This window comes from Euprymna scolopes, chromosome 1, assembly GCF_053919585.1.
Source record: "Euprymna scolopes isolate OS-2025 chromosome 1, ASM5391958v1, whole genome shotgun sequence".
NCBI lineage: Eukaryota > Metazoa > Mollusca > Cephalopoda > Sepiida > Sepiolidae > Euprymna > Euprymna scolopes.
In genome coordinates this window covers 132,445,066-132,462,402 of record NC_136482.1, presented here as the reverse complement: position 1 = coordinate 132,462,402, position 17,337 = coordinate 132,445,066, and the positions used below count along the sequence as shown (strand labels likewise).

General features: G+C 32.5%; 1 protein-coding gene across 1 annotated transcript in view; it reads left to right on the top strand.

Moving 5' to 3' along the window:
* The window catches only part of LOC145269232 (pre-mRNA-processing-splicing factor 8), a 110,163-nt gene that overhangs the window by 60,404 nt on the left and 32,422 nt on the right, over positions 1-17,337 (top strand). The window contains exons 23-27 of the mRNA XM_080124886.1: positions 819-892; positions 3,657-3,803; positions 6,221-6,548; positions 9,468-9,802; positions 12,784-13,012. Of these exons, the coding sequence (XP_079981012.1) occupies positions 819-892; positions 3,657-3,803; positions 6,221-6,548; positions 9,468-9,802; positions 12,784-13,012 (1,113 nt within the window). The remainder of the gene's footprint in view (positions 1-818; positions 893-3,656; positions 3,804-6,220; positions 6,549-9,467; positions 9,803-12,783; positions 13,013-17,337) is intronic.

Sequence of the window (17,337 nt, the reverse complement as noted above, 5' to 3'; positions counted from 1 at the left end):
GGGAATAACCAAAAACCACAGGGAGCAAAATCTAGACTATAAGGAGAGTGAAGAACTGTCTTTATATTCATCTTGGTCAAATAATCTGTGACAAGGATGGAGCAGCCTTGGGACAAATTTTGCGCAAATCTTCTGCATCTTCAGTTCCTTGCGAATAATTGTGTGTACAGTTTCCACACTAATATTTAACTGTTCACTTATTGTCTCTATAGACACATGATGGTCCTTATCCATGAAATTCTTTATTTTGCCAATCAGCTCTGGTGTTCTGACTTCCTTACTTCTCCCATACCTCTCATCATCCCTCACAGATTCCCTGCCATCATTGAATCTTTTATGCCACTCAAAAACTGATGCTCAATTCATGCAAGATGGTCCAAAAGCAGCTGGAGCATTCCATACATTTCTGTGGCATTTTTCCAAGTTTAAAACAGAATTTTATTGCATATTGTTCTTCTAAAGTGTCCAGAATGCATTTTTGAAATTCACCAGCTGTGACAATCAAGCTTTAGAAGAGTTTATTCCAATTCCTGTTGTAGCTGTTTATTTGCACCTGAAATCATAAAAATTCGTCTCAGTCATTTCATAAGATATATAACAATGACATACTAAATTTTCAAGAGTCTACAACAAATTTAAATGCCTGTACAAAAAAGTCTGGAAACTTATTGAAGGAACTTTGTAATTTATGTTGATGATAAAAAAATTCAACTTTTACTTTTTATTGTTTTTACAATTATAGCTGTGTTTTAAATATTATCAACTATTTTACAATTTGTTTTTCTCCCCATTAATTGATGAAATAAAATTAATTTCAGGATGTCAACACTGAAAGTGCGCATCCTATCAGGCTATTTTGCCGATATGTTGACAGAATTCACATATTTTTCAGGTCAGTATTTCTTACATCTATTTGTGTCTGTTTGAGAGTTTTGGAGATATATCCCTATAATTATATATTCTGAAATTATATTACATATCCTACTTAGATAAGTATATTTCATTTTAATCAGAAAGGGCTCAATAATATTTAAATAAAAAAAAACAAAAAACAAAAAAAACTAGGTGTGTTTCAATGAGGCCAAAAATGATAAATTCACCAAAGCTTACGTCAATAAATATCACTGTTTATACTTTTCCCACCCAATTTTCAGCTTAGTTAATATCAAGTGTCTTACTTAACTGCCAAGCAATTTTGTTTGCCATTAGTTTTAAAATTAAAGATGACTTTAAAAATTAATATTTCTGTGTTCAGTATTAGATTTATAAGATTCCAAGTTTAAAATACTGAAAAATAAAAGCATCAGGCACAGCTTAAAAAAATACAAATAGAAAAAAAATATTTATAAGTCACTCAGCATATCTCATGCTAAGAGTTGGGCATGTCTTTTTTAAATTCAAGATTTTAATAATCCATAAAATTTAAAAAGAAACTGGAAATATTTAGTATTCTCAGCTGGAAGTTAGGTATCATTTGAATAGTCAAGATACAAATTTACAAAAATATAAATATGTTCAAATCAAATGTTTAATTCTAAATTTCTATTTAAAACGTAATAAGTTATTTGATACGTCAAATGAACAGGAACTATTTCCCCTTTAATATTATATAACTGATTCGTAATATTACAACTTTGTCTTTGACATTAAAGATTGATGGTGAAATAAAGTTCCCACAGAACCCCTTTTTAGTCAATAGGATGACTGCACTTTCCTTGCTCAGACAATCCTGCGATTTAAAAAAAAAAAAAAAAAACCCCAAAAAACAAACTTTCCAGATCCCTTGTCTGCACTTCACACATGTGCCAGTCACCATCACCTATAGCATGTATGCTGTTCAAGTGTGAGCCGGTTTGTTCCGAAGTAGCCACATCGCAAACTGTCTTTGTGAATTAACCAGCAAAATCCTTCAGTATTTTTATAAGGAACTGTATCTGGTTCATTTTATTACCTAACTTATTTACTATCTACTTACTTTTTCTATTTTTCTATGATTTTCTCTCTTGTGATAACAAGATGTGACTGACAAAACAGGAGAAAGAAGAAAAGAAAGCAAACAAAGGATATTACTCACAGACCCGTGCAATCCTTTTTCTTTCTCCAAGTTTTCTTTCTTAGTTCATTATCTCTTCTTTCCTTTGTGACTGAATTTTCTTCAGTAGTAATCTTTTTTATTATTATTTTGAACCCTTTTTTGTGAAAAAAACCTGGTTGTAACAATGCCAAATAAACTATGTGACATGCTTGTTACATTTTAACATGGACCCGACGTTGTATATGGAAGTCTCGCAAAGAAACAAGGGAAAGAAATTCAAGTTTCTTGTATTTTATCCGTTAAAAGAAAAGGCATTTAATGACGGTTGTTTCCACAAGCCGCCTAATACGTATTTCTAAAGCCAGTAACAATTGGCCTTTTGGCCAAGATCAAAGTGCAGTATCTGTTCTTCAGATGCTGCACTTCCATTTCTTGTTCTGTCAGTGGAGGAATAGTCATTCATGACTGAGACAATTTTTTATTTTTGTACCTTTTCTCCACGTTAAAAAAACGACCCTGGTGTCTAACTCTGTTCCGTGGGGAGGTATTGTAAATAGGAACAATATGGTAGCATTCTTGCTTTTCCCCTCTCTGGGTCAATTAACATTTTTATTTTTTAGTCTGCAGGTATATGCATTTTTTCCTCCTCTGGTATGTTACCCTGTCCCACAGCTTGGTCATTTACATATGTTGAGACGCTGCTGCTGCTTATATATGTGTTGCTGGCTTTGTTGTAAATCGACAGATTTCTTTTTCAGTTGAATTTCTATTGATTTGTCTTTCTTTTTTTCTGATATCCATGTTTTGCTTATAATGGCGAATCATTACAGAAATACATAACTGCTGTATTTATATAGTACATCTTTCTAAGATATTGCACTGCTTTATTAACAATATTTTGCAGAGTCAGTGGTAGGTGGAGGGGGTCATTTAAAATTTTATTTTTTTAATATATTATTGAGTCATCTTATAGGCAAAAAACCACTCAAGGATATGGGTTACTGAGTGAGTTTGGTCACTGGTGAAACAACACTGAGAATTGATAGCAATGTTTGAAACTGGGCAGAATTTAATTAAAACGATGGCTCAACAAGAATTTGTTTACATTAAACTTGAAAAAGATTGTGTTATACTCAGCTGATAAGCTACCTTGTGGTATTGTATTTCACAGGTATGCATTTCTTGGAAAGAAGCTTTGTTTATGGCAATTCTGTTTAGTTTTAGATACACAGAGAAAGAAAGGAAAATTTACAGTGGTTGTAGATAGATGAGTTCTTGTGAATGTTTTACAGTTCATTCAACATTCGACTTTTTCATGTAGATGATTTCACCAGGCTTTGATGAGACCTTGATTTGTATCATTGCGCCTCATTTACCTTCTCTTCTAGATATTATGTTCAAATGATAGCTTTGATTTTAAATATACTTGAATAAATAAGATAATTCTTTTTATTTAATCACTCGATTGTTGTATTTTTTAAAATGATTTTGTTATTTACAATGTTTACTTATTGACCACTAGTTAAGATCTAGTGCTAGATTGCTGTTTTGAAAGCAAAAATATAATTGTCTTGTGTGTCAATAGGAGACTAATCTCATATTACTAACATTTCTAATTCAGATTCACTGCTGAAGAAGCTCGTGATTTGATCCAACGCTACTTGACTGAACACCCTGATCCAAACAATGAAAATATTGTTGGTTATAACAACAAGAAATGCTGGCCAAGAGATTCCAGAATGAGACTTATGAAGCATGATGTCAATTTGTAAGTAACATTTTCTTTTATCAAATCATTGTTATTAAAATTCTTTAATTTATCTTGTTAAATGTTTAATTTATATGAAAACAACATTTTCTTCTTACTGTAATGTGGAAAAAAATTTATTTTATACTGACTTTGTTTCTCATTTAAATATGTAAAAATGTCGAAAATAGTAAAATGTTCCAAAATTCTACATGGCAAATAATGAGATATCACTTGATATAATTTTAAATTAAAGTATAATTATGATTTTCTAGATGCATTGAGTTGTTAAGTATGATTGACTTATGACCTTTGAGGTTATCTGTAACCCCATATACGGGAACTGAATCTGATTAGTTGATTTAATCATGTGACATAGAAAAGAGATGAGTTGTTGAGAGAATTCAACTTGGAAAACATGTGAAGTTCGGATAGATATAGATATTTAAACTCCCCGTGAATATAGTTCAGCTAGAAACGACTCTTTTAGGAAAATCGATGTCCATATAGTTCAATTGAATAAAATGTGGTCAAAGATTGAATCATCATTGTCATGTTCTAAATATCCATAAAGAATAACCAGATTATTTTCAGCCATGATCACAAGAAAGAAAATAAGATATATAATAATAAAAAAGGAAAGCTAAGAAAGAAACCCCACATTGATTCAGTGTTATTTCTCTTGAACCATATTCAGCTTATCTCCCTTATATTATACTGGCAACAAGAGAATGAATACTTCAATCATGAAGTACAAAACAAAAACTTCCTCTACATATATGAGATTCAAAAATGAAGCTTATCTTCTGTTTTGGTTTTAAAGCTAGTTGAATTTGTTTGGATTCAGCTTCAAATTTTTGTATAGCTTCCATACTGCTGTCGCAGTTTTTCCAGATCTTGCTTTTGGTTGCACTTCAGATGGGACTTTCACACAGCTATTTATTTTCTATCATATTTTTTTTTTACTATTGCAGTCCATGTTTATTTAGATTGTATTTAAAAACTTTTAACATGGTTAATATTTTGTTAGTAATTATGTTTGCGATTTTCACCCCCTTTTTGATATAGTGTTTCATTCTATCCCTTGTGTATGTTTTTGACAAACTTTCTCTGTGAGAAATAAATGTATTTCCATGTGAAATCAACTGTTATTACTGTTTTTCATTCTTTTTCTATGTGTTATCCATGGTAACATGCATTCAAAGTGGTAGCACTCGCTTTAGAGAAGGACCTCTAACATGTGTGTCGTTAATAAAATGTATAAAATTAGAATATCAAATGTTCTAATTTTTTACATTATGTAAATAAAATTTTGCTTCTTTGTACAAAGAAGCAAAGTTGAACTAAATTCTTTTCTAAAAAAACAATTTGTTTTTGATAATACAGAAGATAGACATTTATTTGATTACAGAGTTGAATGTAGAATTGAACAATCATTAAATTTAGGTTTCATGATTTTATTTTTCTGTATTTTTAATTTTATAGATAAACAAAAGTAAAAATGAATAAATAAATATTTTCTATTGCTTAAAAAGTGCTTTTATTTATGAATTGGTTTTCCTTTATATAAAGACAAAAAAAAAACAGTTTAAGAATTAATATAACAAATAATAAATAAAAAAAAATTATATTTCAGAATTTTTTAGATGAGGATTGATAATTTATATCATTTGGACTACTATTCTCATTTTAGTATTTCTACAATGTTTGACTGGTATAATCTCTGACTTTCTTTAGGCGCATCTTTTTAAACTTGGGAACTTTTAATTTTCCAGAATTTTTGAAATAAGGATTAATAATTTGTATTATAATTTTTGAGTGTTAAGTTCACAATGTTTTAGCCGTTTATAACCTCCGACCTTCTTCAGGTGTCCCAGGTTTGAAAAGAGACACATGAAAATGGTTGAAGGTTACATTGGCCGAAACATTGTGAAAATAATTCTCAAGATGTTATAGTAGTCCGAATGATCCAAATAATACAAATTGGGAATTTTTATGTTGAACTTGGAAATTATAGGATTTTAAAGTAAGCCCTTTTATTTAATCCACAAGGATCGATTGCTCTGTTATCAGCCATGATTAGGTAGAAGTGTTAAGTAAATCTTTTAATTTTATTCTTAGTTATTATAACCTGTAGTAAGGATTGAACTTTTAACCTTCAGAAGACTGTCATTTAGAACTGACTGTTGCATCATGTTTATCAAAGATTCCTAAGTTTGAAAAGATGCATCATCTGAAACACATGAAAATAACAACCAAGATGAAAATAGTAGTTCAAATAATCCAGTTTGTAACTTATGTTTTTTTTTTTAAATGATTATCACCTAGTGTCATATTTTATGAAAAATATTTAATTTTGCATGCTCATCGAAGAAAATGATTTTTTTCTTAGATTAATTCTTTTTTTTTTCCCTTTTTTTCTTTTTTTTTTTTTTTAGGGGCCGTGCCGTGTTTTGGGACATTAAGAACCGGTTACCCCGCTCTGTAACTACTATTCAATGGGAAAATAGCTTTGTTTCCGTTTACAGTAAGGATAACCCCAACTTGCTGTTCAACATGTCTGGGTTTGAATGTCGCATTCTTCCAAAGTGTCGTACTACGCATGAAGAATTTACTCACAGAGATGGAGTCTGGAATTTGCAGAATGAAATAACAAAAGAAAGGACAGCTCAGTGTTTCTTGAGAGTTGATGAAGAATCTATGAACCGGTTTCACAACCGTGTCCGTCAGATTTTGATGGCATCTGGATCAACAACTTTCACAAAGGTACGCACAGTTTGAATCGATACAGAGTTGAAGATAAACCCAGTTTAAATCACTCTACCTTTTGACCATCTTACCTTTTAATCTGTTCTGCTTCTTGGTTGTAATGAGTACAGTTTACCCCTAACGAGAAGAAAAATAGTGGTAACATCAAATCAGAAAGCAGTAGAAACAGTATCAATGCAGATTTGATTAAAAAAAAAAAAGAAAAAGGTGATTCATAGAATACCAGAAATGGTATGCATCTATTTTTGGTTACAATCAGCTAACGTACTTCCTCACTTCTGGCATAGCGCTAACGGAAGTGGTAACAAGGCAAATCAGTTCCTTTGTTTTTTTCTCTCACACCTATATCTCCCCTGTGCATGTACTCTTTTTTTATTACGTTTTTCCGATCCTTTTTTTTATTTAATAATCATTTAAAAGTTTTTTTGGTCTTATTTTAATTAAGAATTATTGAAATTATTACTTTTTTTAGAAATATTGAAATCTTTTAAGACTATTTTGGTAATATGTATTAGATACGTTTTTTTTTTTTTTTAATGGTGTTTGAAATTTTATTTTGATTTCAGTAATTTAATTTTTATACTTTCATAAACATATATAAATTCAAATAAAAACTTATTTAACTTTGTTATTAAACATGCAAATAAAGACTAATTATGTTATTTTTATCTGTATAATTTGTTTAATTTTTATTGTATACTTTTCAATAATGTCCATTTCTTATATTTTATTTCAATAAACTGATTCACAATAGAAATACTGAAGAACAATAAGTCAAGGAACTGATTTGCCTTGTCACCTCTTAGCGCTATGCCAGAAGTTAGGAAGTATGTTAGCTGACTATAACCTTATATTTTTTTTTCTGTCAGATCATTTAGTTATACGGTTTGTAGCAGTGAACCTGCTACCTCAACTTTTCTAAGTTTACTAACCCAAGAACTCTCCTCTATTTTTTAACATGGTCTTACCATCAAAGTTTCCTGCTGTGCACACTGATGCCATTAGATGTAAACCTGTCTTTATGACTTGCATTACACATTCATTGTATCATTCTTATATCATGTTTCTCCATGCCACGCATGTCCTCAACCTCCACTGGCCAAGTTTCATTTCTATACAACGGCACACCACATATGCAGCCTTAGTTGACAGTGGTAATGCTCTGCTGATTAGTAATGACAAAAGTATATATGAACAAAAACATTCAAGTGATTCTATTAGTAACACATAGTGAACAACTTTCATAACTTAAACACTGTTTCTGTCATGTTTTACCATTTTTATCTGTGAATTTTTGAAAACTATTACTTTATCTGGCAAAATGGAATGTTAATTGATAGTGTTGAATTTAAATATCCATTTCAAGAGCAAAAATTTTGCATTTCTGATTATTGAATTGAGCTTCTTTTTTTTCCCCTCCAAATCTTTGACATGTCTGTCAGTTTTGTGAAAAACACTTTTTTTTAAAACTGATTTTCTTAACACCTTTGAGTTTCGTTGTTATTGCTGTTGTTGTCTTATGAACCAGAATCTAATGTTTAAACCTAACAACTGGTTACAGGACATAGTTTCAATCTATGCACCTCTGAGTTATGAGCTTAGCACTGCGTGTTAGAATTGTATGTTTAAATTTCAGTGTACTATATTTATATATTTGTTAAAGTATCCATCGACACCTGGTAAGAGGTTATAAGCATACTATTAAAAATAGCATCCCTACCATTAAATGGGATATTGACTTTTAACAAATATTTTAAAAATAACTGATTTATTTTTCTTATGAAGATCTTCTTTACACTTATGGGAACCGAGTTCTCCACATAAGCGAAAACACAAACAGATGACCTTAAGGCAAACACGATTATCACCCTTTAACTCTGGTAATATTATTCTTTGCCCCAAGGAATGGGGAGGGGGGGGCGATACAGCTACCTTCACTTCCGGTTTGTATCATTCACTCTCTTTTCGCTGGACCTTGCAACAAATGCAGATGTAACGGAAACACTTCTCGGTTTTGGTAAACAGCTGAACCGATGTTCGACCTCTCATCAAAAACTCATGCAAGTAACGTTACTCATTAATTATCTTCCGTTATGAACTGTTACAATTTTTAATTTGTAATTAGATGTAAATAAATTTACTTTGGTTGTAATTATATATAGGCATACTTCGTGTCTTCATTTCATGGCAAGAAGACCATGTGACTTTATTCTTCAAATTCCTATTTAACAATTGAGGATGGGATTGCCAACTACACATCTAAAGGCGATTACGCTCTTCACAAGAGTGAATCACATCGGGGGATAATCATGTTTGCCGTAAGGTCATCTGTTTGTGTTTGTGTGTTCGCTTGTGTGGAGAACTCGGTTCCCATACACTTGCCTGATCTCTGGACCCCTCCTCACTTACCTCTTCCATACTGATCTAGGAAGTGTAAAAAGGTTAGTTTTAAACGTGACTGCTAAATTGATTAGCAGCATACTTGAAAAACTCTATAAAATTCTCAGATTTTAATGTGTGGAAAAGAAGTATTTTTTATTGAAATGATGACAGGTTTAAAAAGACTTGGAATAAAATTTATTATACAAGAGAAAAAATTTGAATTTAAAATATACAAATCTTATCAACATAATATGAATAAGCCATCTACCCAGTTGAAAATATAACTATTTTTGCAGTATAAACTATAAATGCTTAATTATATAATGAAAATATCCATATTTAAATAGATTATTTTGAAAATAACATTAATTTGATATTTGAGCATCATTTTTTTAAGATCTTATTCTTATGCATTTTATAAATTCCTCTTACCCAATTTTTAATTAAGTCTATATAATAATTTTATACTAAAATATATATCTTTTTATTTCCAAAAATGAAAAAAAAATCTAACATAAATTCTGTTTCTTTCAGATTGTCAATAAATGGAACACAGCTCTTATTGGCTTGATGACATACTTCCGAGAAGCTGTGGTCAATACCCAAGAACTGTTGGACCTTCTGGTCAAGTGTGAGAACAAAATTCAAACCCGTATCAAGATTGGACTCAACTCTAAAATGCCTAGTCGTTTTCCCCCAGTCGTGTTTTACACACCAAAAGAATTGGGTGGATTGGGTATGCTGTCCATGGGTCACGTTCTTATCCCACAATCAGATCTCCGTTGGTCTAAGCAGACAGATGTTGGTATCACTCATTTCCGATCTGGTATGAGTCACGATGAAGATCAGTTAATTCCCAATTTGTACAGGTAAGAATTTTATACAATTTAATTGGACAAACTTGGTGTTTCCCAGGAGTCATTTTACTTTCCTGTTTTTTGTTAATTTATAAATAAGGATCACAACTGCTAAATTAACCATCCGATATATAGGGGAGGGAATGCTAATTACATGATGAATGCAAGGATGAGGGAAACTGGCTACATTGTGTCAACTTAAACAAAATGAAGATTAATAGATATATATTTAATTTCGTTTGGGGCTACATTATTTAATTGCTTGATTTTAGTAAATATTTAATACTGAAAAATAATTCAATGCATAATTATCAAAGCTTAATTAATGCAAGCAAAATATACATGAATTTGTCTTATAATCTGTTACTAATTCGGATTTTGTATCTGTTTGAAACCAAATCTATACTATTTTGTTTCTATTAGTGTATGGTACTATTATTAATGCTCAATTCAGCTTTCTATAGTATTTTAGACTAAGGTACTATCTTCCAATGTTTAATTCAAAAGTGGGGAGTTATGTAATCTTTGTTCTGTTGTGAAACCATCCTCCCAGGCATTACCTACATTTTTGGAGGTGTAGTGTGGTATATATTCTGTAATCATCATACCATCTTATGAGGCATTACCTCCTCTTTTGGAGGAAGACAATGTATCAGTTCTGCGGTCTTGATATGATCCTTACAGGCATTGCCACCAAGAGGTAGTGTTGTATCTCTTTGGTGATCATGATACCATACTTCAAGGCATTACTTTCTCCATTGAGAGAAGGTAGTGTAGTGTATGCCTGATTTTCATGATATCTATGCAGGCTAGCAAAAATGTGACTGATAGGAGTATTTATATATTTGCTAGTTTAATTAACATAAAAGATACAAACATGAAGAAGTTGTCTTCGCTTATTTTAAAATTTTTTACTCAAGCAGACAATGCTATATAGAATCAAAGCTGGAACATTGTAAAAAAAAAATGTCTCAAATAAAACTAAGAGCACCAATTACAAATATGTTAAACGTAAATTAAATTTATATAATTTATTAAAGATTATTTACCTAGCTATATATTAGTATTTCATTTTGATATTAATTTTTACAATGAGAGTATGGAGCTTAATTGCATTAACATTGTGTCCAAGTTTTTCTTTATTGTTTTTGTGGATAGAATTTTAACTTAAGTTAGCAGTGATGAATATGGCATGGTTTAATAACTATTTTATGGTTTCTGTTTTTTGTTTTTGATTTTATTGACATATAGATCCTTAATAGATTTATCTTTTTTTCATTAGTGATTGTGGTAGAATTAAAAAAATAATTGTCAGCATTATGCTTTGAAGAGTGATAGGAATGGTAATATAGAAAAATTTGTAATAACGAACCAGAGTGGATGCATGGAATGGTAAATCCACATTTCTTATCTGACTCATAGCTCAAATAGAAAACACTTGGCAATATTTCATTGGCTTATACAGCATTATCAAAATGTTTACAACTGTTCCAATTGGTTAAGCATTGCTCCAGACAAAGCATGAAGCTACTTTATGTTAGAAGCTTAAAAAAAAAAAAACGATTCAAGGTCAAAAACTATCCAACAATAAGTATTAGATGGATAGATGCCAACAACAAAAAAAAATCCGCAGCAATTCTTTCCTTTTTATCAGAAGCATGAGTGATCATGGAATGTGTAGACTAAAGGACAAAATACAGAAAGTGAGAGTTAAGATGCTGCTGAAAATAAACCAAAAGTCTGTTCTCTTCAGATCTAAAATATTTTATTTAGTTGTGTAGCTGAGAGACAACGTTAGTGAAGTGGATACTGACTGAGTGTTGGTTCCATGGTGTCACGTTTACTTATTGATATTGGTAACTTTCTGAGTTTGGGAAATCAATACTAATAACAGAATTGATCTGGTCAAAAAAAGAAAGAAAAAAAACAGACATGATACTGATTTGTAAAAGTTTAATTCATAGTTTTTCAGGTGAAGGATTATTTCCAATCAAAACAAGCCTGGATTTCAGTTGTCTAATGTATAACAATAAAACTAGTCAATTACTGATTCAATGAAATCTTTTCTCAGAATTATAGGCATGAATGTATGCACTGCATCTGATTTGTTCCTTGTATGATCATAAGTCTGTGTGCCTCTGGTATTTTCTCTTGCAATTGCTCCATTGTAGTTGCATATGTTTCTTGTCATAGGGTGCGGTGTGAAGACTTTTATCAAAGCAATTTCCGGAACCTGACAACAAAGAAAAACAAAAACTCTAACTGATCTGACATATAAATTTATCTAGTGGATACACGTGTGATACTGTGAGTGAAATATCTTGGGGAAAATAACACTGCTATTACCTTCATAAGTATTGTCAAGTAAACATCTTTCCTCTAACAATTTTTGTCATCTTTGATAAATCATGAATTTGATAAAAAGCTGCTGTTGAATTTGAAATCTAATTAAATGCTATGTATATTTTAAAATGTTTGCTGATCTATATCAGAAGTGAATGGATTAAGCAATGCTAGGTTTAGAAAAGTTGTGTTGTTTCTTGTGCCAGCTTTGCTTCACTATAAACTTATGATTATACAGATAACCTTTCAGAGGTTAGCCATTGTTTCTCCATATAGGAAGCTAGTTAATTGAATAAAAAAGGTTGTAAAACAAATTGTCATAAAATATTGTTTTTATTTTTATCTTAGTTATTTTCACGTTTTTATCGCTGTAACCTTTGACTTTTATTATGTGCACGTTTGTCAAAGTTCACAATCTATACAGTAGTTTGAATTAATCTATGGAGGTAGATTGTTCTTATTCCACCAACCTTAACTGGGTAGAAGTCTTAATTATGTTATCTTTAGTTTTTATCACATGTAGTAAAGACTGGATCTTCAATATTTAGAAAACTGTCACTCAAACTTATTCTTACTCAACATCTATATATCTGTTAAGCCATGGGTTCATGTTAAACTTTACTTATTGTGTTTTATGTTTTCTGTTTCAGATACATCATGCCTTGGGAATCTGAATTTATCGACTCTCAAAGAGTGTGGGCAGAGTATGCTCTGAAAAGACAAGAGGCCAATGCACAGAACAGAAGATTAACTCTGGAAGATCTTGAAGACAGTTGGGACCGAGGTATCCCTCGTATCAACACTTTGTTCCAGAAAGACAGACATACATTGGCATATGACAAAGGATGGAGAGTCAGAACTGAATTTAAACAATATCAGGTATGTTTTATTAACCTGTGAAAATGTGGCAGGACTAAATATAGTATCTAATTAAGTTTGGAAGAGCTAATCACTAATGTAATTGGTAAAAGTGGTGTGAATTTACGAATAACTAACAGGCATACCTGGTATTGCCCAGGAACGAACAGAAATCTATGTACTCTTGCACCCAGACTATCCAGTTTATGTTTTAATTTCTAAAATAAAGTAAAATGTTGTCTTTGCTATAATTATAAATGTCTGACATGAACACCTTAAAAAAAAAACAAAAAAAAAAAAAAAACAAAACAAAAAAAACAATGCTAATACAAAAATTATTACTACTATTAGATTTCTTATACTGATCCATTTGACACAATGGTTAGCATACTTGCTAATATGGCAGGAGATGGGGTTCTTGGTACAGTAATTGGTAAAGGCTTATAAGGAAAATTCAAGGTAGGTGGAACAATCCAGGAAAAATAGTGGTGCCCTTCTCTTCATCTCTATGGTAATCGATGAAGAGAGTTCTAGTTAAACTCCTTGGTGCTTATTTATACTTGCATTTCTAATGAAAATTTTAAATAAAGAAAATGCGAAAAGTCTTTGATATACATACCGATCACGAATGATGGTGTCATATTTAAAAAATCATGTAATTTGATCAAGTAGTTTTTTTTTTTTTTTTAATTTAAGAAAATCAAATTTTATGACTTGCTTGATGCAACAGAAACCAATTGCCATATTTGATTAAATTCGAAATTCATCCCTGGTTATCTCCCCCTTACCAATTTCTCTATAATCAAGCGTTTATCAATGCCTGCTAAAAATCGTAAAATTTGATTTTCTAAGAAAAATTACTTGATCAATTCTTGTGATTTTTGAAAATTTTGGAATATAACATATACATGGTCTGACAAGTAGGTACACCAGAAAGGTTTTTTTCTTTTCATTTTTCTAAATAAATGCGAGTCTAAATAAACACCAACTCCTTCATTAGATTCTTTTATAAAATTTTATTAAAAAAGTTGACATAGCGCATTGTTTTCAATTGCATCGTTGGACATGTATTCTCGATTTTGTTTAAATTTAATATTAATCATAATGTATGTTTGTTTCCTTTGATTATGTTGATATTTCTTCTCCACATTTATTGTAACTCCATCTTGGATTTCATTTTTATGGTTGCTTTCTCCATTTGATGACTATAAACAATGTGGAATATTTAGAAAATTAAGTCTTTAACTCTATTCCACCATCAGTGGCTGGATGATTGTCTTATAACTTCCTACGGAATTTTAATGTGGTAATTTTCAGGTAGCCATTAAGAATGACACCCCATAAGGCCACCTGCTACAGTAATTTGGCAAATGATACCAGTGCAACTATGGAATTGACTGTGTAAATGCTTTTAGATCTACTGTGTCTAGTTATACCGTAAGACTGCTAGGAAATATTTGAATATTTTATCCCCCTCCCCGACTATCGCTTCAAAATTGAATAAAAAAAAAAAACTGTTGCTATGCCATAAAACAGACAAAGCAACTATTTTCTAAATGGTTTGTCTAATATAGACATTATCTTTTAGGGCACGGGTTGTTTATATTTTAATGAGGTCATCCTTTTTTACTTCATATGACAACAAAGGTTCATCCCAGTGTCTTCTGTTTTAATGGATGATTTCATCCCTTTGTGATGTTATCCATTGTGCATGGAGACAAACAAGCTAGAAAGCAAACAAGCAAGTTCAAACAGTTTTCGTAGTAAAAAGATTCTCTAACTGATCACATCGTCTTCTGGACTGATCACACGAGAGTATTTTCGGCACTTCTTCACTATTAGGACAACATTTTGTAGTCAATAAATGGAGTTTCAGATAAAAAACAATGGTTTCTACTGATTTTTTTATCAATTCTAATAAATTACAATGGTAGCTTCCAAATTATGCAGTCGAAATTACCTGAATATTACTGAATTATTAAAAAAAACCTTTAATTGTGTTAGCAGGTCAAAAACTGCAGCCATCTTGTTTTTATAAAATAAAACGAAACCATAAACAAGGGAAGTAACTGTAAATGTTTAATGTGACTAACGCAAAACAAATAAAAAATAAACATAATCTATATATAGTGAACCTGGGCATGAAGGAAATTAAAAATATGGATTTTATTTGAGCAAAAATAATAAATATCGCACTGATTAAATTTCCTCAGGTCTATTCGGAAAATTCCAAAATCTTTTTCGGAATTTTCCGAGAATCATCGGGAGGAAATTCTTTTTTTTTTTTTTTTTTTTTTTTTTTACACAGTGGTCACCACTTATCAAGGCCCGCAAGCCACTCAGGGATAAGGGTTATTGCAAGTACATTACGTTAGTGTGGAGATTTGATGAAGTGTTTACTTAAGGGGGCGGTTCATTAAGAATTTGTTAACGTTGGACTTGAAGATATCCAAGTTGTAGTCATGTGGGAAGCAGGCAAACGGAACAGAATTCCACAGGCGTGCAGTTCTAAGAAAGAAGCTTTGTTCATGGAATCCATGTTTTGATTTAGGCACAGATATAGAGTGGGGGAAATTTTTCACAGTGGATTCAGCTAGACGGGTGTTTTTCATGAAAGATTGGCGGGGGGGGCAGAGATTGGAGTTCAGACGAGCACCTACCATGGAAATAACGATAAAACAAGGATAGGCTCGCAACGTCTCTTCTGTGGGAGACAAGTTGCAGGGTAGAGAAAAGGGCATCCCCCACTAAGCCACGAAGTCTATTTTGTACTCTGTCAAGGCAGGATAGGCTGTTTTTAGCAGCTCCTGCCCAGATATGGCAGTAGTATTCCATCCTTGGACATACTTGGCTTTCATATAGATAGAGAATTGCATCAGTAGTGAGATATCTTCTGGAGCGGTAGAAGGATCCCACCATCTTTCCAGCGACCTTGGCAACAGACTCGATGTACGTGTTTCATTTCAGATCAGGAGTAAAGGTCAAACCCAGAAGCTTGTCAAAACACGGGGCCTTTCCCAGACGAGAGCCATCCATCCCAATTGATGCCAGATGGGGATCAGAGCGTTGATGATGTAAGGATAGGAGTTTGGTTTTAGATGCATTAAAGGTAACCAGCCACGTCTTCCCCCACTGAACCATGCGCTCGAGATCAAAGGAGAGAGAATCAGAGAGAACTTTGTCATTTACAGCCTTTGATGTGTTGCCGTAGATGGTCGTGTCATCAGCATAGATGTCAACGAATGATTTAAGTATGTGTTTAGGGAGGTCATTGATGTAGATCAGGAAGAGAGTTGGGCCCAGGATTGACCCCTGAGGGACTCCAGCATTAATACTGCAGGCCTCCGATTTTTGTCCATCGACCACTACTCTTATGAGCCTATCGGAGAGAAATGATTTAATGATTGAGAAAACATTTCCAGTTATACCGTAGCTGGAAATCTTATGCCATACCTTGTCGAAGGCCTTTGATATGTCAAGAGCAATTGCCCTAGAAAGGAAGCCTTTGTCAAGAGATTCACTAATTCCTGTGAGATATAACCGTCAGCACATCTGCGGTAGATCTTGTAGAGCGGAAACCATATTGTGTGTCACTAAGAAGGTGGTTGACTATTTCTCTATTTAATATGGATTCCAGCAACTTACTCATAACACACAGGAGACTTATTGGTCTGTACTGAGAGGGAGATGACTTATCACCTGAATTCTTAAATACAGGGCAAACTGATGAGGTCTTCCAGGGAGTCGGAAAGCACTTCTTAAGGCAACGCTTAAACAGTTTTGTAAGTATGGAAGCAAGTTCTGGTTGAAGCTTTTTTAACACTATAATTGGGATGCCGTCAGGGCCAGTTGCTTTACTGGAGTCAAGGTTCTTGATTAGCTTGGTGACCTCATGCACGGATATTTGTATGTTACCTAGCATGTTCTGTGTTATAGGAGGAAATATGGGGAGTTGATGGCCTTCGTCGCATAGGGTAGAATTAGCTGCAAAGTTCTTTGCAAATAGTTTGGCCTTGTCTGACGCTGACGAGATGACCTGTGGTCCATTGATAATGGTTGGGATAGAACGCACATTTCTGTTCAGGATCCTATTTGTTATTTGCCAAAACTGGTGGGAACCAAGCCGCTGATCAGCTACCTTGGATTTAACAGACTGGGCATATAGCTCTCTTGCATTTTTTATTACTCTTTTACAGTGGTTGCTGGCAGTCCTGAAAGCAGCTTTAGTCTCAGTGCATCTATTATGTTGGTAGCTATGGAAAAAGTGATTTCTGTGCGCGATAGCAGTGGCACATTCTGGGGAGAACCATGGCTGGCTGTTAGGTTTTTGTTGGAATTTTTTAGAT